General features: G+C 44.2%; 1 protein-coding gene across 2 annotated transcripts in view; it reads left to right on the forward strand.

The window, feature by feature from the left end:
- The first annotated feature begins 6,195 nt into the window (after window positions 1–6,195).
- The window catches only part of FRMD3 (FERM domain containing 3), a 308,042-nt gene continuing 290,085 nt past the window's right edge, over window positions 6,196–24,152 (forward strand). For both annotated transcript variants that reach the window (XM_047831399.1, XM_047831398.1), the window contains exon 1: window positions 6,196–6,501. In XM_047831399.1, coding sequence (XP_047687355.1) covers window positions 6,355–6,501 — 147 coding nt within the window. In that variant the 5' untranslated portion in view covers window positions 6,196–6,354. The remainder of the gene's footprint in view (window positions 6,502–24,152) is intronic.

Raw genomic sequence — 24,152 nt, forward strand, 5'->3', positions numbered from 1 at the left:
CACACCATTCACAAAAGTAAACTCAAAATGGATAAAGGACCTGAATGTGAGACAGGAAACCATCAAAACCCTAGAGGAGAAAGCAGGAAAAGACCTCTCTGACCTCAGCCGTAGCAATCTCTTACTCGACACATCCCCAAAAGCAAGGGAATTAAAAGCAAAAATGAATTACTGGGACCTTATGAAGAAAAAAGCTTCTGCACTGCAAAGGAAACAACCAACAAAACTAAAAGGCAACCAACGGAATGGGAAAAGATATTCGCAAATGACATATCAGACAAAGGGCTAGTATCCAAAATCTATCAAGAGCTCACCAAACTCCACACCCGAAAAACAAATAACCCAGTGAAGAAATGGGCAGAAAACATGAATAGACACTTCTCTAAAGAAGACATCCGGATGGCCAACAGGCACATGAAAAGATGCTCAACGTCGCTCCTTATCAGGGAAATACAAATCAAAACCACACTCAGATATCACCTCACGCCAGTCAGAGTCGCCAAAATGAACAAATCAGGAGACTATAGATGTTGGAGAGGATGTGGAGAAATGGGAACCCTCTTGTACTGTTGGTGGGAATGCAAATTGGTGCAGCCACTCTGGAAAACAGTGTGGAGGTTCCTCAGAAAATTAAAAATAGACCTACCCTATGACCCAGCAATAGCACTGCTAGGAATTTACCCAAGGGATACAGGAGTACTGATGCATAGGGGCACTTGTACCCCAATGTTTATAGCAGCACTCTCAACAATAGCCAAATTATGGAAAGAGCCTAAATGTCCATCAACTGATGAATGGATAAAGAAATTGTGGTTTATATACACAATGGAGTACTACGTGGCAATGAGAAAGAACGAAATATGGCCCTTTGTAGCAACGTGGATGGAACTGGAGAGTGTGATGCTAAGTGAAATAAGCCATACAGAGAAAGACAGATACCATATGTTTTCACTCTTATGTGGATCCTGAGAAACTTAACAGAAACCCATGGGGGAGGGGAAGGAAAAAAAAAAAGAGGTTAGAGTGGGAGAGAGCCAAAGCATAAGAGACTGTTAAAAACTGAGAACAAACTGAGGGTTGATGAGGGGTGGGAGGGAGGGGAGGGTGGGTGATGGGTATTGAGGAGGGCACCTTTTGGGATGAGCACTGGGTGTTGTATGGAAAGCAATTTGACAATAAATTTCATATATTGAAAAAAAATAAACTAATAGAAAAAATTGTGAAAGCCTGTGAAAATTAAAAACAAAAGGAAGTATTTTACATTCATCTGAAAGACAAAGCATCTCACTGACAAAAACCAAATGACTAGGTTCAATTAAATTAACTGGATGAATTGTTGTGGTCTAATGAGTAAGTCAAAGTCAGGTGCAATGTGGTATTGCCACTGCTAAGTGCTCTCTGTTAAGTCAATGACACATGGAGTTATATACCCCAAACTAATATTTACTAAATGTGGGAATTTCAGATGCAGTCATATCAATAGTGTCCAAAATATTTTCAATGACCTTTTGTTCATTTTGCTTAACAACGTATATTAATTTTTTCATAGTTCTGGAGGCTGGGAAGTCCAGTTTTAGGTACCACATAGTTCAGTTCTGGTGAGAGTTCTCTTCCTGGCTTGCAAATGACTGCCTTCTTACCATGTCCTCACATGGTGGAGATCCATCAGTTTATTTTTTTATTATTTTAGAGAGTGGGGGGTAAAGGGAGAGAGAGAGAGGAGAGAGAGAACCTTAAGCAGGCTCCATGCTCAGCACGGAGCCTGACATGGGGCTCCATCCCACGACCCTGGGATCATGAATTGAGCCAGAATCCAGAGGTGGATGCTTAACTGACTGAGCCACCCAGGCAACCCTCAATCAATTTTTTAATATGCTTAATTTTCTAAGAGTATATTTAGGTTTAAAGAAAAAATTTTGCAGAGTTCCTATATATCCTATCTCCTGCCCTCTGCTTCCAGTGTCCCCTATTGTTATCATCTTTGCCTTTTCCAGAACATCATATGGTTGGAATCTTACAGCCCGTAGCCTTTCCAGGTTGGCTTCTTTTGCCACGAGGTTCTTCCACGTCCTTTTGTGGCTTCATAGCCCATTTGTTTTTATTGCTGAATAATATTCCATTATATGGATGTATGTAGTTTATTCACCTATTGAAAGACATCTCAGATGCTTCCAGTTTTGGCAATTATAAATAAAGCTGCTATAAACATTTGTGTGCAGGTTTTTGTGTAGAGATAGTTTTCAACTCCCTTGGGTTACTACCTAGGAACCAATTGCTGGATTATATGGTAAGCCTTTGTTTAGATATGTGAAAAACTACCAAAGTGTCTTCAAAGTGGCTGTATCATTTTACATTCCCATCAGTGATGAATGAGACTTCCTGTTGCTCCACATTTTTGCCACCCAGGCACCTCCCCCCCCCCCATCATCTCCCATTTAAATCAGGGAGCTCCTTTCAACTGCAATGTCTTTCACAGCATCCCTAGTCACAGGGAAGAGCCACCATGGTAGTTAAAGATTGCTCTGCTTCCTTCAGCAATGATTCTCTGAAAGTCTTTTGGAGGTCCCCTCCAGAGACAAGGTTATAAGAAAGGTGAGTTGGCTACATATGAAAACCCATTTCAATATTTCCTTCTTCTTGATTCTAAGGATTCTTGTCTGTACAACAACCAGGATATTTCCTTCTCATTTTCATTTAGCTAAGTCCGGAATTCAGTCAATTAATTAAAATTTTTTTTTAACTTTTATTGATTTTTGAGAGATAGAGAGAGGCAGAGCATGAATGAGGGAGGAGCAGAGAGAGAGGGAGACACAAAATCCAAGGCAGGCTCTAGGCTCTGAACTGCCAGCACAGAGACTGACGCGGGGGCTCAAACCCACAAACTGTGAGATCATGACCCGGGCTGAAGTTGAACGCTTAACAGACTGAGCCACCCAGGTGTCCCTAGAAGTCAGTCAATTAATTTAGATAGTACACTGAAACCAGAGTCATTGGAAAGAGCACTCACGTGGACAAATTTAGGTTTATTTACACACATCCTTTTCAATTTAAATTAGTAACACCTTGCTATTCTTTCTATTCTTGGAGACGACTTTGTAATTGGCCTCCAAGGATGTGCCTGAATCTGATTCAAGTATTAACAGTGGTAGTATTCAGAGATGGTGGGCCAGGGGTGGGGACGAAATTGGCTTCCCTTTCCAAGGTAACTGCCTCAGGTGAGGTCAGAATAGGGTCTTCAAACAAGGCAGGAACAGCCTCATTCTGTAAAGGGAAAGGCTTTGCTTCTGTTGCCAAAGGGATCTTGGGAGTTTGAGTTACTAGGAATTATCCAGATCCTCTTTAATGGTTCCATTTCTATTCCCAGATTCCCACTCTTTTCTCAATGATAATTATCTCCCACACATGAAATCTGGTGAGGCTGATAATTCAATTGATTTTGTAATTTGGTAAGTTCAATTAAGAAAAAACTCTTTTAGCTCTGTTGTAGAAAGACGCCCCTAAGCGGCCCAGTTTTAAAGTGATCTCTTGAGTCCATTCTTTGAATTCCTCTTGCTCTTCATGTTATTTTTTGACCACGGCTGCTTGGTTTCCCAAAGCCTCCTCTTCAATGCATACTTCAATCCGAGTGAACATATGTGGTAGCTTACCTAGGTGTTTTCCCAGATATGCCAAAGGTTTCCAGAGCCCATACCTTTATACTAGCTGAACTCAGTCCTCATCCCAAACCTGGTCAGCTAACCAGTTCTAGATTTTTCTTGATTCTTCTCATTTCCTCAAAATGCTGTTGCTTGCAATCTCACTTGGGGTGATCTTTGTTCTTTCCTCTTTCCTACTGTCCTTGCTGGTCTCATTCTGCTTCCTTGAAATTTGAGATAACAATTTTGGGGTATTGAGCATGACTGATTTGAAGCCAAAAGGATGGACAAGTTTGTACTGTGTTGGGTGGTGACTTTTTTTTTTTTTTTTAAATCTTATATCTGTTCTTTGGGTTAGGAGAGATGATTCAACCCCAGTAGCAGGTGGGGTCCATCACTGCCACTTCATACAGGCATACGGGGTTTTATAGACTATAATCTGCCCTCCATGGGCCGTGTCTCATCCCAGCTTCTCGGCCACCTGTGAGATGGGCAGAAGAAGCACAGATGTGCTCACCTTTGAAGTTGAGAAAAGAAACGAAAAGACTTCCCCAAGACCCCCAGGATTGGCCAGGAGCTGGACCAAGAATCAAATCCTCATCTTCCCAGACCCTTCATGCTGACCTCCCTGGTATGCCCTGCCCTAATATTCACCAGCCCAGGGCAAGAGTGCATATGGAGGTCCACGTACTATTATCATATTTAAAAGCGATAATATGGGGCACATGGCTGGCTCAGTCAGTTAAGCGTCTGACTTTGGCTCAGGTCATGATTTCACAGTTTGTGGGTTGGAGCCGTGTGTGGGGCTCTGTGCTGACAGCTCGGAGCCTGGAGCCTGATTTGGATTCTGTGTCTCCTCTCTACCCCTCGCGCTTTCTCTTTCAAAAATGAATAAACATTAAAAAATAAAAAAAATAAAAGCAATAATCAGGCTGTCGACTGTTAAATAAAATATACTGTATCCTCCTGTCTTGACAAATTGTCACAATTTGGAGTTTCCAGAAGCAGATACAGAGACTGGATTTGGCCATAGGGTATTTATTAGTGATCAACATGGGGAAGAAGTCCGACATCAAAGCAGGTGCCATCAAACCACAGCCAACCCCAGAGGGTGTCCTCGAGCATATACAGCCCATCAGAGTGTACCAAGGTTAGGAGAAATGGCCGGCTTCCCTCCCACACCCTTGGGACAGGGCATACCTTTGGATGAGGGGAATCTTGTACGGCTGACAGCTAGGCAAATCCTTCCTCTAACAAATACTCCTTAATAATGACTTGTTCAGCTCCGAAAGGCCAGCAGGGTGAGAGGCCCTTCTCTTCCTGATCCTGAATGTGCCTGCCCCAACATCCAACCTCTATCTACCTGCCTCCACACGCGTCCCTTGGCCACCCCTTGGACCTAAGGCCACACCACAAACGGGTTTGGTCTACCCTGGGGAAGACAGAGGCAGCAGATCCCCTAGCCCCAACACCCTGGAGGTGGGCAGGGAATTCTAGGGTCCCCATTACCCAGGAATTGGTCTAAAACGGAACCGGACACATCTCCATTCCTAGGCAACGGTCCGGGGATGGGGTGGGTTGGGTGAGGAGTGGGGTGAGAAGGACACAGATCCATCCCTAAAGGGGGACTGGCAGGATAGGTATCCTCTTGCTTAGGTCTAAGGTTCTGCTACCAAAGATCACATGGACATGTTGAGAGTCATAAATGAGAAATTTCTTAAGAAAGGCTCAGATTAAAAAAAAAATTTTTTTTTTTTTTTAAGTAAACTCTACCCTCAACGCGGGATCGAACTCACCACCCACAGATCAAGAGTAGTAAGCTCCACTGACTGAGCCAGCCAGGCGTCCCTGATTTCTTCTTTCTTTCTTTCTTTCTTTCTTTCTTTCTTTCTTTCTTTCTTTTTCTTTCTTTCTTCTTTTTTATAAGGGAGATGAACTCCCAGTTAATATTAAATACAATAAAGGCTTTTAAAAAATACCCATGAGTATAGAGATTGTCACTATTAGCCATATTCCTGGGGTAGCCATACCAGGGCCTCATGCCACTTTCGGGGGGAGGGGGGTTCGTCCTCGGTCCAATAATCCTCTCCCGTGGTGGAATCCTCCCTGCGGGTGTAGGTCAGGCTCGCCCTGCACCGCCCCCCCCCCCCCACCCCGCATTCGGGTCCCTGGGGGCGAGAAGAGCTGGGCGCTGTCGGGCGCGTGGGGGAGCCAGGGCAGGGACGAGCGTGACCAGGAGCCAGAGCGATCGCGGCCAGAGAGGGAGGAGGCGGCCAGGCCCAGCCTGACGCAGCGGCGGCGGCGGCGAAGCAGGCCACTGCCAGGGCACTCGGGCCACCAGCGCCAACCTTCCCCGCCTCCTCCTCCCGCGGCTCCCCGCGCGTGGGAGTGAGTGCGTCGCGCGCCCGCCCAGGGTCACGGGCCCGGGGCATCCTCTGCACGCTAGCCCGGGCGGAGGGAGGCGCAGGAGCGCGCGCGACGGGCGGAGGCGGGGAAAGGAGCCGGCGAGGCGGAGGCGAGGGAGGGGAGGGGAGGAGGGACCCGCCCGCCGCGCCCCGGCCGCCGGGCATGTGTGGCCGCAGGCGCCCGTCGCCGCCGCTGTCCCAGGGCTGAACCGCACCCGGGTGTCCGGGACGGTGTGTGCGCGAGTGTGTCTGTCAGCGCGGGCGAGCGCCACGCCGGCCCCGAGCCTCCCGCTCGCTCCCCCGGGCCGCGGTGCATGTTCGCCTCTTGCCACTGTGTGCCGAGAGGCAGGAGGACCATGAAAATGATCCACTTTCGGAGCTCCAGCATCAAATCGCTCAGCCAGGAGATGAAATGCACCATCCGGCTGCTGGACGACTCGGAGATCTCCTGCCACATCCAGGTGCGGGCTGCCCCTGACGAGGGCGCGGGGGCCTCTGCGGGTGGGCGTGCGTCGGCACGGGGGAGGAACCCGCGCGAGGGCCTGCTGGAAAGCCAGATTTCTCTTTCCCCGCCCTGTGAGACTGGGAGCAGTACCCAGGGATGGGGCGCGTTATCCGCGCTGGGGCCCCTTCCCTGGCGTGCAAGCTGCGCGCACGTCTCGCTGCGCCTAGGCTGGGGGCGCCGGGCAGCTGCTCCCTGGAAGAGACTAACCCCTCTGTCCCTTACCACGCCACGAAATGGGAGCTCAGAGAGCCGAGAGGGACACCTGCGTGTCGCCCATTCTTTCTTCCCTTCCTCCACGTGGAGAAGGCATGCACCAGCTCGGGTTCACTCATTTCTCTCGGGCTCCCAGGCTCCGAAGGTGCCTCAGCCCTAGGGACCCACTTTCACTCCCTGCCGCCCTCCTACCGATGGCGTTTACTTCTCCGCGTGGGGCAGCGGGGAAGTTTCCCGGGAGTGAGAGCGGCTGGACCGACCTAGGCTCCAGCCTTGAGGGATGGGGCGCGCGCTACGCGGATTCCCCAAAAAGAATCATGAAATCCGTGTGTTTCAGAGAAAGGAAAAGGGCTGTGAGACTCTCAGAGAGGGAGCCTTGCAGGACCTGGGTCCGGGGAAGAAGTGCCCCTTGGAATATTGGTGGACAGTGCTCCTTCCCAAGTTGGAGAAGCAAGAGTTCTTTGGGCGAAGGTAGCTTTCCTGGCAGCCTCATTCTCGGGTAGTAAGTGCTTTTGAGCTTGCAGGAGATGTAGTGTGAGCTGCAAGGGTGTGTGTGTGTGTGCGTGTGTGTGTGTGTGTGTGTGTGAGTGCGCGCGCACACACACGCACGCACACTTTCGGTGAGCGTATATGTAGGCAAATGTGTGCCCTCTCCTTTGACCCACTAGGTGCGCACAATCTGGAAAGGTCGTGTCAATGCTCAGCACGATTAGCTTCTGACTTTTAAGTCTGTTTGCTTATTTATCTCGGGGATTTCCTCTCTCTCCTACCTGAGTTTTGAGGCTCCAGGACTGAGCTGTTTTTTTAAATACAGAGCACACTACCGAGTTCCGAGTTCCGTTGGGAGATGAATGGGGGCAGCGTCTCTCAGCGGCAGGAGTAGGTCTCTGGCTGTGTTAACCCCTAAATGAATGAGTGAATGAATGAATGAAAGGTTTTTCCCGTTTATTTGTTTGCCAGTGGGAGTTTGTGACACAGAGACAGTGGCAACTAATTTGCAAGCTGACAGCGGGACAAGTTTCAAGGCAGGAATGTGGTGCCCCATGATCTCCCAGGAGAGTAGGCTCCTAGTGAATTTTCTGGAGGATCTTGAATTTCATTCTGAGCTAAGCAGTGCTGCTAAACTTAATAATAAAAGGATTAGCAGGTTAGGCAGTTTTTTTTCCTGCCTCAGGGTTGCACAGAAACCTTTGGCATGTACTGTTTTGTGATCCAGAGATAGTTGAGCACTTTGCTTTAGGTCCTAGGATGGATGTACAGAACCTTTAACCCCCATTGAATATGTAAATATTAGAGGGACCAGCAGCAGAGTGGAGATGTTGAGCTCTCCTCTGCTCTCAGTCCTCTGTGTGCACAGTCCTGTTCCACTTGGAGTTGACACCACTGGGTTTTATCTCCTTTGGGACTTAGTCTTCCTCAGAATAGATAAGTAGTCCCCAAAGGACATGTATTTGTTGCCTGGTGTCCAGGGAAACAATAAATGGTAGCAGGTCTAATAATAGTTTGGAAAGTTAAGAGTCTGTATGGCCCAACCCATGCCAAAGAGGTTAATGTGCTATATTCCAAAATGTTGACTTTGGAATTGCTTAAATGTCAAATGTTTCATTTTGTGGCACATCTTTTTCTGCTCCTTCTGCCTCCAAATGGTGACTATTATTTAACCAATTGAAATGAATTAAAGATCCTATATTGATAGTTTTGGACCTTCTGCCTTCCTAGACTTTTTCAAGTCCAGGAATTGAAATTGCCCTTCTGGGTACAGGGTCACAGAGAACTTTCCATTTGTTTAAAGTTAGAACAAAATGGTATTTTGAAAAAAGAACTATTGGAGTTATTAGTACATGCCCTAGGGAATCCATCCCTTCACCTTTCCTGGCTTGCCTTTCCCCTCTGTTCCAGGGAATCACAAAGATAAAGAAGTATGTGCACTGTCACATTCATCCTCCCTCCAAAATCTGCACAACATATGAGTTATGAAGGGGTTTTGTTTTTGTTTTTGCAAAACAACAGCTTTTAACTATTCTTTTCCAAATTAGATAATCGGAGTGCTTATTGACAAGGAAAACTTCAAAGAAACAACCTAATGGCCCAGTGTCAGCTGCCTGGTATCTGTTCCAGGGGAGCTGCTGAAAGTCACTTGCTCTGTCTCTTTCCATGGAGTTTAGGATGTTGTCCCATCACGTCATTAGAGTATGACTGTTTAGGGCTGGGGAAGAGGAATTCCGAGTGGACAGGGAGAAAAAAGAGAGTGTAAGGCACCAGACGGAGGCCTGGGGAAAGGAAGGAGTTGCCGAATACTCCCTACTAGGCTTTTCCAGCTGAGCCAATCCTTGAAGTCTGGACAGTGTAGAAGGACATGAGTTAACTCTTACCTCTTTTATTCAGTCTTTCTGCTTCTAGGAGAGTGGAGTCCTAGCTAGCCACCTCTCCCATTGTATCCACTTTCCCCCCCCCCAGATGCTGGCATGGTTATTCATAACTCCTTCTAATGAACTTGTCATTTTTCAATACTGACTTTTATTGAGTAAAACGTAGACTTTTCACATGATACACTCTTTAGCAAAGCCTGGTAAACATGGTTGATGTCATTGGAATTGGCTGGGGACTTTGATTTGTGTTTGAACAGAAACTCTAACATAGTGCTTAACACACATTAGGCACTCAATAAATATTTATAAATGTAGATTGAATAATTTCCTTTGTAGATTGCTAAATTCGCAGGGTAGGAACATTTTGTTGAGGCTGTTGTTGTTCATTAAGGATTCCCCAATACCCGAAGGAGTACCTGGCATATAATTGTGTTCGATAAACATTTGTTGATTGAATGAACGCCCAGTATTTAATCTAGCTCTTTACCTATCAGCATGACAGTAGCATGACAACACTGGATTGGGAGATACATGGTTTAATTATGTTACCAACCAGTTTGGTGACAAGGAGCAAGTCACTTGACATTTGTAGTCAGTGTTTCCTCTTTTGTAAAATAAGGGAGTTGGGTTAGATGGATGGTTCCAATTTAATAAGTTTGGTTTAATCATTATCTAGACCAGTTGCACTGGAGTGGAACACTGTTGTTAACAAAGGGGTTGGATACACTTCATCTCATGATTTTCTTCTCTCCCTTTTATTGATGTTATTGTGTTATTGAGTATCACCTCAGTTTTATAGATAATGGCATAAGAGGCCTATAGAGATTATGCAATTTGGGTTACCTGGCAACGAAGTAGCTTAGAACCCAGGTTGTTGGACTAAAAATGCAGAGCTCTTCCTTCTCTGTAGCTGCCTCTTGAGACTTGAGAGTTAGGGTGCTTTCGGCTGCAAGTGAGAGAGTGGCCAAGTTGAAGTGGATTAAATAATAAGTGCACTAAGTGTCTTCTGTAATGAGAAGTCCAGAGGTAGGGCAGTTGCAGAGTTGTCTGGTGGTTCTGCATGGACCCGGGTGCTTTCCGTCTTTCCACTCTGTCATCCTCAGTGCATCAGCTCTGTTGCTTAGAGTGGTCATTATCATAAGGTGGCTGCGGGCATTGTGGGTGTGATGTGGATGTGTCAGGCACTACTGTATCCACGATATAAGAGGTGGTGCTTCCTCGTGCATTTCTTTTTATCCCAGAAGAAGACCTTTCCTAGAGGCCCCCCTCAGTCTTCCTGTCAGATCTTGTTGGCCAGGACTGGATCATACACCCGTGCCCTAGCTTCAAAAGAGTCTAGGAACATGTGTGTCTGGTAGCTTCGATCTTCACTCTCTATAGTGGGAGGTGGGCTTTGACCTTATGGAAGCAATGGAGAAGTGCGTGTGTGTGTGTGTGTGTGTGTGTGTGTGTGTGTGGTGGGGGGGGTACTCGCACGTGCATGTCTGTGGTCTTTCTGAGGCAGGGAGAGCTGTTGCGTCTTTCAGAATTGGTCAGATTGAGTTGCAATTATTGTTACAATAAAATTGTCAGAAGAGTTTAATGAGCTGTTATGTAAGCCATGGCTTACTGGAGGTAACCTTTGTTTGATCATATTCCAGAATAGGAAAAATTGTTGGATTGTCCTTCGTTGCTTGTGTTGTTAAATGGCACTTCAGTCCTTACTGAACTGGTGGGTTCTGGGCAGCTCCGAGTCATCTAATGTCGCAGAGGCACAGCTGGTAGAGCTCTACTCTTGTTGAAGTGGCCATATGGCGAAGAGGCTGAGAGCTTATGTTCTGGAGTACTACTTGCTTGGGTTGGAACCCTGGCTCGACCACTGCCTAGCCAGGTGACTTTGGGTAAGTCACTTTCCCAATTTGGGTCTCAGTTTGCTCATCTGTAAAGTGGGGATAACAAGAGCAGAGACCGCATGGGCTTGTTGTAATGCTTGGTACCTGACCCCTAGTAAGAGCTGAAAAAATACTGACTGTTATCTTATTATTATTATGTGAAGCTATAGTCGAGGTAATTCTAAGTAGTGGGGAGGCTTTAGCTTAGGCTCTAATGTCTTTAAGCCTAAATTCCATCATTTTATGATTATGCAAGACCTTAAACAGGTCCCTATGCCTCCTGTTGTCCATCTGTGAAATAGGCACAATAATTCTTTGTTGCCAGCCTCCATTGGGTTGTTGAGATGGCGTATATGAGAGCATGTTGTAAAGGTTAAAACATCACCCAAATGTAGAACACTATTCTAATTAATTTATCTGGGGGAAAAAAGAGAGTTTATTCCTTTTTTTCTCATCTGTTGGAACAGGAACTGGATGATCGCATGCAAACATTCACATGTGCTGAATATCAGGCCCCACGATGGTCCTGGTGATGAAATCCAAGCTAGGTCCAATCGACAGCCACACCTCTTCTGATAATAAGGACACGCCAACACTTTTCTCTATCAGACTCATCTAGAATGCCATTAAGAGTCCACTGAAAATCAGACACAAAAGGAAGAGAAGGGGGAGGCACTTTGTGAAATACTGTGGCCCCACTCTGACGTTTTTAAGCCTAGATTATATGGACCAGCTCTTTATATTAAGTATGTTGTGAATAAAAAAGCAATGTTATTTCAATGGTCTGCTAAGATCTTATCTCTTGATGTCCTCAAAGCAAAGGCAAAGTGTATTGACTGCAGAGTGAATGTAATATCGTTGGCTCCACATCATTTGGACAGTATATCAGCTGGGTGCTTGTAACGACATCTAACAAATTCTAATTCAAACTGACTTGAACATTAAGGACACTTGCTGGATCATATATCCAGAAGTCTTGAGTTAAGGGCTTCATTCAAGGACGATCCTGCCTTCTTTTTAATTTTTTTTAGATGTTTATTTATCTTGAGAGAAAGAGAGAGCGAGCAGGGGAGAAGCAGAGAATCCCAAGCAGGCTCTGCAATGCCAGCTCAGAGCCTGATGTGGCACTTGAACTCACAAACCGTGAGATCATGACCTGAGTGGAAATCAAGAGTTGGACATTTAATCCCCTGAGCCACCCAGGCGCCCCCATCCTGACTTTTGTAAGGCTTTATCCTCATACTGGCAGGGAATGGTTATGGTAGTGTCAGTTCTCACCTTCTTGTGGGACACCCTCCAGAGGCAGAGAGAAACGACTTCCAACCCAGCATTCCAAGCAAAAGTCCTGCAGCCACGCCCATCCCTGTCACATGCCCATCCCTGAACCACTGACTGTAGTCAGTGGGAGGGAATGTGCTTATTAGCTTAAGGTGAGCAGAACCTGACCCTGGGACTCAGCATGGAGTCAACTTCCCTCCTGCTGGTGGCCTGTATGGTGGGGGTGGGTCAATACCAAAAAATCAAGGCTCTCTTGAGAGGGGGGTAGAGAGAGGGGGAGATAGCCGATAGGAAGATAACCCATAATACCCACACTAGATATTTTGTCTGGGTCAGTGGTTCTCAAATTGTGCCCTGGGGACCCCTGGACGTCCCTCAGGTCCTTTCAGGGCATCTTCGAGGTTCAAACTATTTTCAAAGTAATACTAAAATGTAGTTTTACATTTCCTTGGGGAATAGTTTTATTGAGATGTAATTTACATACTTAAATCTTCCTACTTAAGGTATACGGTTTCAATATCTTCACAGAACTGTGCACCTATCACCACAATCAATTTTGAAACTTTTTCACCATCCCCAGAAGAAACCCAGTGCCTTTTAGCAGTCATACCCTCCTTTTCCCCTGACCCTTCCAGCCCTAGGAAACCACTCATCTACTTTCTGTCTCTGTAGATTTGTCTGCTGTGGGCGTTTGATAAAAAAAATGGAAACATACAATATGTGGGCTTTTGTGCCTGGCTTCTAAGCATGTTTTCAAGGTTCATCCACGTTGTAGCACGTATCAGTACTCCTTCCCTTTTTATTGCTGAATAATATTCCAGTGTGTGGCTAGACCAGTTCATCAGCTGGTGAAAATTTGGGTTATTTCCACTTTTTGGCTGTTACAAATAATGTTGCAGTGAACATTACTGCAAACATTTCTGTGTGGATACACCTTCATTTCTTTTGGGCGTATGCCTGGGAATGAAATTACTGGCTGGGTCTACGTTTAACTTTTTGAAGACTGCCGCACTATTTTCTCAAGGAGCCCCACCATTTTACATTCCCATCAGCTGTGTACAAGGGTTTCAATTTCTCCACATCCTTGCCAACACTTTTTATTATTTGTCTGTTTGGTTATAGCCACCTTAGTGGGTGTGAGGTGGTATTCTTACTGTGGTTTTGATTTGCATTTCCTTGATGGCTAATGATGTTGAGTATCTTTTCATGTGCCAGTGGGCCATGTGTATATCTTTTTTGGAGAACTACTTGGATTCTTTGCCCATTTTTAAGTTGGATTGTCTTATTATTGAGTTGTAAGAGTTCTTTATATGTTCTGGATACTTATATAATACATGACTTGTAAATATTTTTCCTGTTCTGTGGGTTGTCTTCTTACTTTATTTCTTTTCTTTTTCTTTTTAAGAGAGAGAGTGAGAGCATGTGAGTGGGGGAAAGGGGCAAAAGGAGAGAGAGAGAGAGAGAGAATCTTTTTTTCTTAAATGTTTATTTATTTTTGAGAGAGAGAGAGAGAGAGACAGAGCACAAATGGGGGAGGGGCAGAGAGAGAAGGAGACACAGAATCCAAAGCAGGCTGAGCTGTCAGCAAGAGCCCGACACAGGGCTCGAACTCACAGATGCCGAGATCATGACCTGAGGCAAAATCAAGAGTCAAATACTTAACTAACTGACCCACCCAGGCGCCCCAAAAGAATTTACTTTCTTGATGGTGTCAGAAGTTTTTCAACTTTGATTAACTCCAACTTTTTTTTTTTCCTTTTGTTGCTTGTATTTTTGATGTCATAGCTAGGAAGCTATTTCATAATCCAGGGTCATGAAGACTTCTGCCTATGTTTTTTTTAAATAGCTTTATAGTTTTACCTTTAGGTTTTGGATTCATTATTGTATTAATATATAATTTATACACAACACAATTTACCAATTTAAAGTGTACATTTCAGTGGATTTTAGTGTATTCAAAAGGTTGTACAATCATTACTACTGTCTGTTTCCAGAAGACTTTCATCATGCCCCAAATAAACCTGTACCCATTAACAGCCTGAGAGTGTTCTGGTTCCCATTCCACTGTACGGAGAGAGGGTTTTCCCCCATACATCCAACACCACCTACACATGCAATTCAATTCCATTTTGACACTGTCTACCTGGAGATAACATCACATCCTACAGGCTCAGTCCCATAAGACCGCCCCCACTTCAGAGGCCAGTCACGAGTCCAGGCTGTCACCTAGGCTTCTGATTGACTGGTTGTAGATCAGAGGTTCTCACAACCTCCTCGAGTTTGATTAGTTTGCTGGAGCGGCTCCCAGAACCCAGAAAAACATTCTATTTACTAGATCACTAGTTTATTAGAAAAGGCTGTAACAGCCAGATGGAAGAGACGCATAGAGCAAGGTGCAGGGGGAAGGGTATGGAGCTTCCATATCCTCTCCAAGGAGTAGCGATCTCCTGGAAGCTCTCAGAATTCCGTCCTGTTGGGTTTTTATGGAGGCTTCATTACATAGGCACGATTGATTAAATCATTGACCATTGGTGGTTGAACTCAATTTCCAGCTCCTCTCCCCTCCCTGGAGGTCTGGACAGTGGGATTGCAAGTTCCAACCCTCTCTAAACACCCAGTTCTCCTGGCAACCAGCCCCCATCCACAGGGGATTTCCAAAAGTCACCTCATTAACATAACAAAAGATACTTTTATTGCTCACGTCACTTAGGAAATTACAAGGGTTTTAGGAGCTCTGTGCCAGAAATGAGGACAAAGACAAAATGTATATTTCTTATTATAATTCACAGTAGCACACAGCTACTCCTCATCTTTGATCCAGTTAGAGTTAACTTTTGTATAGGGTGTAAAGTAGGGGTCCAACTTCATTCTTACGCATGTGAATATTTAGCTATCCCAGCACCGTTGTTTGAAAAAACGATTTTCTTCCTCATTGAATTGTCTTGTCATCCTTGTTGAGATGTTGTTTGCTTTTTCCACTCTCGTTCTCTCACAAGTGTGCAGTGGAGTTTTCTAGAGGCTGTATGATATGTGCTATGGAAACACATTAAATGCAGAAGCAGATGTGAGAATCCAGCTGTCTTTTATTGAGCCAGACATTAAAGATTTTTGCAAAAATGTAAAACAATGCTACTTTTCTCATTAAATTAGTTATTTTGTAAATACAAGTTATTTTTCATAAAACGTGCAACTTTTGTTAATGTGCAGTGGGATTATTATTCTTGCATGACTCAAAACATTCACTATTCAAAAAAATTCTCAGGAAATTGATATATCCAACCCCCCCAAAAATTCTAGGGATCCTTCATAGTGTACAGGAGTTTTGAGACCAACAAGCTTAAGAACTATAGGTTTTGGTGCCTCTGAATTTACTGAACTTATGGAAATATTAAAAAAAAAAACACAAATAAATCAAAATGGAACTCCCAGTGTATCGTGGACCTCCAGAAGATTCCTGACAAGTTACAGGTATTTGAAATGATAGCAACTAAATAAAAAACACCCATTGTATACATGGAAAATGTGTATATGTGTATTTGGAATTCTTACTAGTAACTATGTACTTTTGTGTGTGTGTGTGTGTGTGTGTGTGCGTGTGCGCACGCATGTGTGCTTGTGCGTGTGTAGCAGTGTTAAGAGAAGGACAAAACTAGATTCCACTGGAGTAAGCATTTCCCAAATGAACTTGCTCTCCAGCTGAATCTTCAGTTTTCAACTGTAATAATTAGATAAAGCCACGTCTTACTTTGAGACCCCTCTTCTGACTGGAAAGGGTACAGCAACAATGGGTTAACAGTTTAAAATGTAAACCACTTGAAGTCACTTGAATTAGTCACTTGAACTCTTAAGTTCTACTTCTTTTTCTAAGTAGGCATTTTGGGAAAACTTAAAAATTGCAGGAATGGAGGGGGCGTCTGGGTGGCTCAAGCGGTTAAGCATCCAACTTTGGCTCAGGTCATGATCTCACGGTTCATGAGTTCGAGCCCCAAATTGGGCTCTCTGCTGTCAGCACAGAGCCTGCTTCAGATCCTCTGTCTCCCTCTCCTTTGCCCCTCCCCTACTTGTTCTTTCTTTCTCTCTCTCAAAATAAACTTAAAAAAATTGCATGAATAGAAATATCAGAGTTTGCCCTGCAGAGAATCCAGTATGAGGTTCATGCGCATGAGTAATAGGCATGTGGTGTATATAGCACGGTTTCTCCTTGTTTCCGCTTTGTGTGATGAAGGATTCATGTTGCTTCTGTGAAGTAGCAGAGAGCCAGACCTGGAGTCTAGAAATGGGGAAAAGTAGGATTATGGTCAGGAATTGTTAGGGCAGGTTTTGTGAGTGAGAGTTGAACTTAATTCAGGTCCAAAAGAGTTGGTGTTCAGCTCTTGGGAAGGAAGTGTAAATGCTTCTTAGTCTCTGATAATTCATGTGGCTCCTCTGTGCTCTTGTTAAGATGCATATGCTGATCTAGGAGGTCCTGGAGCCCCTGGGTGGCTCAGCAGATTAAGCGTCTGACTCTTGGGTTCGGCTCAGATCATGATCTCACAGTGCATGAGTTCGAGCCCTGAGTTAGGCTTTGTGCTGACGGTGCGGAGCTTGCTTGGGATTGGCTCTCTCTTTCACTTTCTCTCTGCTCTTCCCCAACCCGCTCAGAATAAATAAATAAAATAAAATAACAAAACAAAACTCAACTACGAAGTCCTGCGGAAGGCCCTGGAATTCAGCATCTCCAACAAGCTTCCAGCATTCTAACAAGCTGCTGTTACTGGTCTGTGGAATGGTACGGAGTTAGGGGAATTTATCTGTCTCATAATGAAATTCTTATTTTTATTTATTTATTTTTTAAAATTTTTATCTAGAGAGAGACAGAGCATGAGTGAGGGAGGGGCAGAGAGAGAGGGAGACATAGAATCTGAAGCAGGCTCCAGGCTCTGAGCTGTCAGCACAGCGCCCAACCCGGGGCTGGAACTCATGAACTGTGAGATCGTGACCTGAGCCGAAGTCAGATGCATAACTGACTGAGCCGCCCAGGTGCCCCTCATAATGAAATTCTTCATTTCCTTGAGTGTGGGGACTTTTTGGCTTTTATCTCCCTTGATAACCTCTCACCCGGCACATTTCCCTTAGTAGATGTTCAGTGAATGTTTGAGTAAGTGAATGAATGGATAAAGGAATCCATCCAGGTGTGTGTATCATGACAGATTGAAATACTGATGAGACACTGATGCTGGGCTGGCATGATTCCTTTTGATTCCCAGCTGCAGCCAAATCACGAGATTGTTTTTTAAGCAGGATTTCCTATGATGGCCAATCTGATGAAGTGTTGAGCACATGGGGGTGCAGGGTTAATAAGAGACTTCTTGTCTCTCTGGGCCACACTTCCTGCTCTTGCTTTCCTGTATCCTGGACTCTCAGTGGCATTGCAGAGGAACTCTGGCAACTTCTTGGCACAAACAAATCATTGTATGTCAGCCAGCAGTGCCTGGAAGCTCCCTGGGGCAGAGGGGACCCAGCTGTCCTCACGTGCAGAAGTGATCCCAGGGGACAGTGACCCTGGAGGACAGTGAAAAATGCATTCGAGGTGTAACATAGGCTCTGAAGCTGTTTGTTTTGGTTGCTTTCCCTGAAGGTTTAGGAGAGAAGTGAGACGATAAGTTAAAAAAAAAAATGAAGCTTGGGGCGCCTGGGTGGCTCAGTCGGTTAAGCCTCCGACTTCGGCTCAGGTCGTGATCTCGTGGGCTCATGAGTTCAAGCCCCACGTTGGGCTCTGTGCTGACAACTCAGAGCCTGGAGCCTGCTTCAGATTCTGCTCTCTCTCTGCCCATCCCCTGCTCGTGCTCTGTCTCTCTCTCAAGAATATATAAACATTTAAAAAAAAAAATGAAGCTTAGTCTAAGAGGAAAGAGCAATTGTGTAGATCAACAATTATATTTTTAAAAGGGGATTAGTGAAGTGTTTTGAAATAACATCAATCTTATTTGATAAGCATTTCAAATATATCTTCTGTATGCTGAGTACAGAGCGTACAGGGTATGCTATACAGGGTAACTAGACATAAAAAGAAAAAATAAACAGCCATCAAGAAGCTCCCAGTCATTTGGGGAAAGAGAGACAAGATAATGGTACAAGGACAAAATGACAGCTATAGTGACAGGTATATGGAGATGAAGAACCAAGAGGAGGCATCTATATCAGACTGAGGCATCAATAAGTATTTCTGGTATAGATGGATCTTGATTAATAATTAAAGGACAAGTGGAAATCAATTATTTGAAGAAGGAGAAAAAGGCATTTCAAGTAAGGTGAGCCTTTGCTTGATATAAAACCCGGAGCGTGAAGCCACATGATCAAATGTAGAAATGAAGGAAGGGAGAATCCGGGATTCAGTCCCACGTGGTTTGTTTCCGTAACAAAGGTAATGGCCATGCCCTGCCCCCCTCACTGCCCCCCCCCCCGCCAGGAAAGACAGAAATGGCCACATAATTTGGGGGCCCATTGCAAAGTGAAAACATGGAGCCCTGTGTTAAAAAATTAAGACTTTCAAGAATGCAGCAGTCGACTTTTAAACCAAGTGTGGGGCCGTTCTAAGCATGGGTCATGCACCCATAAAGTTGGCCCTGAGAAGATGAGGAGGAGGAGGAGATGATGAGTTTCATTTTGGGCTCTTAACCTTGAGGAGCCTGTAGGGTATCTGAGTGGAGAATTCCCAGTAGACAGTTGGAAATAAGCAGACAAAGTCAGCAGAGAGGTCTGGTGTGGAGACACAGATAAGGGAGTCCTTTAGTGTGCACACAAGTGATGATAGAAACCATGGAGGTGTGAAATGAAACCATGAGGATGAGTCTTTTCTATCTTTCTGTTGGGGGCATCCTCGTAGATCAAACCGATGGATTATGAGCTCTGGAATTCTTCCCAAGAATGCTTGACTGCTTTTCTTTTGTGAGGCAACTTGGACCAGAGTAGGGGCTTCTCCGTTTTCTCCTGCAAGCATGGCAGCCAGATCAGAGTTACCAGTGGAAAAGCATTTTTCTGCTCTTCATCCTCATTTCCTTGCTTGGACTAGCAAATGAAAAAAGTCTTCTCTCAGCCTGAAGGTTCTGTGTTACAAAGCATCGGATTTTCACTCCAGGGAAGTCACCCTTTGAGACAGTGTCACGAACGTTAAACAGATAATACATCTTAAAATCCTACCAGCTTGATACAAAATGAAAGTAAACAAACATGTTGTATGAAGAGCAGCTTTGCGAGTTACGCTGTAATAATTTATCTATTATTTAATATTAATTTATACCTCCTATATCTCCTATAGCAAATTTTGTTTTCTACTTAGTTCCCGGGGGATTATTGTGACTATTAATTAAAATAAATTCGAGTTCTGTGTAATTGCTCCAAGAAATAATCTAATATTAGTAACAGAAGGACCAGATTGTAGATGCACAATAGAGTTTTGTTTGAATATATATGCTAAGGTTTGAAGCGTGATTATTCTATAGCAGGGGAAAGCAATTAGTATGTTAACAGATTAGGGTTTGGTTTATTATCTCTCCCCTCAGAGGTGTAATTTGTTGCTTTAAGGCATGAGGGCTTGCTGGTTAACATTGGCCTGGAAAGGATCGACTAAACCAGGATCTTCATACACAAACTAGAAATTCAAACACAATATCATTTACTAATGGACTGGTAATAAAATTAAGCAGTCTTGGGACACCTGGGTGGCTCATTCGGGTCAAGCATCCAACTTCAGCTCAGGTCATGATCTCACAGTCTGTGAGTTCGAGCCCCGCATTGGGCTCTGTGCCGACAGCTCAGAGCCTGGAGCCTGCTTCAGATTCCCTGTCTCCCTCTCTCTCTCTGCCCCTCCCCTGCTCATGCTCTGTCTCTCTCTGTCTCAAAAATCTATAAAAACATTAAAAAAAATTAAAAAAATAAAATTAAGCAGTCTTAAAATATTAATAGAAGAGAGGACGAAGACCTCATTAATAAGTTGGCTAATAATTCTTCCTTGATGTTTCTAGCCGATGTTATTTTGGGGGATGGTCTCTATACATAGTGCTGCTCATTGTTCTGAAAATAATTCTAGTCCTTTTGATCTGTGTCTGTATGTAGGTGTTGTCTACAGTGTTATGGTGGTGTCGGGTATTTATTGTTCTTTGTTTAGTAGCATCCTTTCTCTACCCTCATCTGCCTCTTGATATCCTTGAGTAGTATGTTAATGATGTGCATTAGCTAGTTGATTAAATTGAATCTCAGTCTCAGAGAGGTGATGTGATTTCCCTAAGGTCACATATTTAGCAAAAGTAGGATGGGGTCTGGTGTGTTGAGTTTTAGGTTTGCTCCTACTCTGCTTAAATACTACATTATTTTGTGTTTGAATCTTCTTTGGTAGCCTAAATGCTGCAATTCTTTTTCACTGGCAACTTTTCTAATAGCGGAAGGGAGAAGCCATACACTGACCACATTTCTGGGTAAAGACAGCATATTGACATTTTATTTTATTATTTACTTATTTATTTTGAGAGAGAGAGAGAGAGAGAGAGAGAGAGAGGAAGTGCAAGTGAGGGAGGGTCAGAGAAAGAGAGAGAGAGAGGGAGAGAGAGAGAATCCCAAGCAGGCTCCACCCTGTCAGTACAGAGCCTGATGTTGGGCTCCAACTCATGAACCATGAGATTGTGACCTGAGCCGAAGTTGGCCTCTTAACTGAGCCACCCCGGCACCCCTGCATATTGACATTTTAGCACTGTCATCTGAAGGGGCACCTGGGTGGCTCAGTTGGTTAAGGACCCAACTTCGGCTAAGGTCATGATCTCACAGTTCGTGGGTTCGAGCCCCACATCCAGCTCTGCATTGACAGCATGGAGCTGCTTGGGATTCTCTCTCTCTGTCCCTTCCCCTTTCTCGCTTGCACATGCTCTCTCTCTCTCTCTCTCTCTCTCTCTCTCTCAGAATAAAGAAATAAACATAAAAAAAAGAACTGTCATCTGAGGACACAATTTTAGTTCTTCTCTACTTTCTTTCCGTCAACATGTGGTTCGGTGTATATCCACGTGAAAAGTGGGATCAACTTATCGTGTATTTATGAATATTTTGCTGTGTCACATAACTAGATAGTTGAAAGACACCTCCCTTTTTCTTTACTTGTTTGGCTTGGCATAAACTTTGCTTGCACTTTGAAATTTCAGATTAACTCCTAAGAAATTGAAAGGAAAAAAAAAAGAGGAAGGATGATGTTGCTAGAATTTTCTTTCTGTCCTGTATGGTAATTTACCTTGTAGCTTTGAGACTGACTCTGGAAGTTGAACTCTTAGCAATCTCAGACCATGGTATGTAGAGGACTTCCGGAAGCATATGAAAACCAAACGTTTGTTAGTTAGGCCCTTGCCACATCCTTGTCAGGCTCTCTTTGTTTTACTAGCTTAGACAGAAGAATAATAAAATCCCTGGAGTCAGGGATGGAAGAAACACTGAGTACCACCTGGAGCCTTATCAAGGAGAACTTCACCTCTTGTGTTCCCAAACCTCAAGGGAGATGTACTTACGCGGAGTGGTGTCATGGCGCAGGGGGTGGAAGGGACACCTTGAACGGCGCCTTTTGTCTCCAGATTTGGAGACATAATTTCTCCACCAGGTTGTAGGTGGCACCTTCTTGGTTCAATGCTGAATAAAAGAAAAAAAAAAAAAAAGGAAAAGTTGTACAGTAATTCAAGGGCAGCCGTAAAGTCTGAGTTTGCAGCGCCAGCAGCAGTGTGGTAATTTGAGAAGAGCAAATTAGAAGAACAAAGCAGATTTTAATCATATGCCACAGAGAGGAAGGTGGTTTAGGTTTATCTCCAAATTGTACCTCCATTAGAGAAAGGGAGGGTTTTAAAGCTATTATCCAATATTTATTGTTAAAGATTTCTTTCTTCTTTCTCCCCAGTCTTTCTTTAGTACACTCACTGGGTGGGGAATGCCAGCCTTTGTATTGAGCGGTTGTTAAATATAAAACATTTTTCTGGTATTACTGGAAATGGAGGGGGAGAAAGAGAAAGGTTGAGGGAGAGATATTGATTTTGAGATTCAAGGTCTTTATCTTTTAGAAGATTTTGGTCTGAAGGTAAAATTGAATATTAGGAAAGTGTCTCCTCACATCTTTCCATCTATCCATCCATCCATCCATCCATCCAACAAACATTTATTGAGCACCTCTGTTAAGGACTGGTCTGAGGATTAGAGATAGAGATAAAGAAAAATATGGTCCTTTGCTGTCTAGTGGAGAAGATGCACACATAAACAGATTCAAGGTGCTAATACTATGATAGAAGGGCACCAGAACATTGTTGGAGCAAACAGAGCAGCCAACAGTAGAGCCGAAGTGTGGCTTGGGGGAGGGTTTATTGCTCCTTTAATCTCTGGTTGCTCTTCTCCAAAGTCACTGCTCCTCAAAAGGATGTTCTTTAAATGGATCACTGATATTTTCTCACTCACATTACTTGTAAATAAGAACATCTTTAAGAACTTTGCTCTTCTTGGGGCATCTGGGTGGCTCAGTTGGTTGAGTGTCCGACTTCGCTCAGGTCCTGATGTCATGGGCTCGTGAGTTCATGCCCCACGTCAGGCTCTGTGCTGACAGCTCAGAGCCTGGAGCCTGCTTTGGATTCTGTGTCTCCCTCTCTATCTGCCCCTCCTCTGCTTGTGCTGTCTCTCTCAAAAATAAATAAACGTTAAAAAAAATCATATTAAGAACTTTGCTCTTCTCAGCAAATATCTCAGCAAAAAATTGTGCCTTGCTATATAATGTGATTTTAAGAGAAGTTACAAACTCGCTTGCCTGCTTCCTACTAGATTTTCACCCACAAAGTGTCTCCTATATAGAAATTCGGGAGTAGCCCCTGGGGCTACTAATCTAGCCCGAGAAGAACAGGGAAGATTTTCTGGAGATGATGTCTCAAGTGAGTTTTAAAGAAAAGGTAAGTATTGTTTGGCCAGTAAATCAGGGGAGTCTATACAGAGGTGTAGAGCTGGGCAAAGAAGGGCATTCTAGCAGAAGGCTGAGTGTAGGCAAAGGCATTGTGTTTGTGGGAAGCTAAAAGAAATGCATTATGATTTTATATATCAACAGAGAGTTCTATACTACGCAGTGGAGAGTTGGCAATTACCTGCTCAGACTACGTAGACAATAGAGTGGACAGTTGGAGTCTAGAAAACAATATGACTACTGTTTACTAGGGGATTACTACTATTACTAGGGAATAATTAAGATAACCCTATTGAGGCATGGTTTGCATGGGCCAAAATGACGTGGAAAATTGGTTTGCAGCTAAGCTACACTTTCAGAGCTAGAGGTAAGATACATTGGGTGTTTTATCTTTGGCTTTGAATGCCTCAGTGCTTCTTGGAAAACACCACCATGAGGAACGCTGGAGTTTTTGAGTTCTTAGTGAACGTTTTAAACTTTTATGTGTCGTTGGGGGTGGTGATGGTTCCATGACCTTTAGTGAGCCCATTGATGAAGCAAGTCTTTCTTAATTAGAGATCAGGGAATTGACAGACTTTTCCAAGGCAACTCACTCCATTAACTTGTTGGGATAGTTCCAAGCCCAAGCAGGGAGGGCCTGACGGAAATCGTTGTGGGGGCTCCAGGAAGTAGATGTTGAACAGCTGCAGGAAGTAAGTGTTGAATGGAAATGAGATGACTTGAAAGAGGCCTCCTTGTATACTTTAGACAAGCACTGTCCAGTAGAACTTTTGTGATGGTGAAGCTGTTTTATATCTGTGCCGTCCAACTTGGTAGCCACTAGCCGAAAGTGGCTGTTGAGCTCATAGAATGTGACATACGTGCCTGAGGAACTGAACTCCAATGTTATTTAATTTTAATTCGTTACCAATCCAAATTTAAATAGGTACCTGTG

This window comes from Prionailurus viverrinus, chromosome D4 (genome assembly GCF_022837055.1).
Source record: "Prionailurus viverrinus isolate Anna chromosome D4, UM_Priviv_1.0, whole genome shotgun sequence".
Lineage (NCBI taxonomy): Eukaryota > Metazoa > Chordata > Mammalia > Carnivora > Felidae > Prionailurus > Prionailurus viverrinus.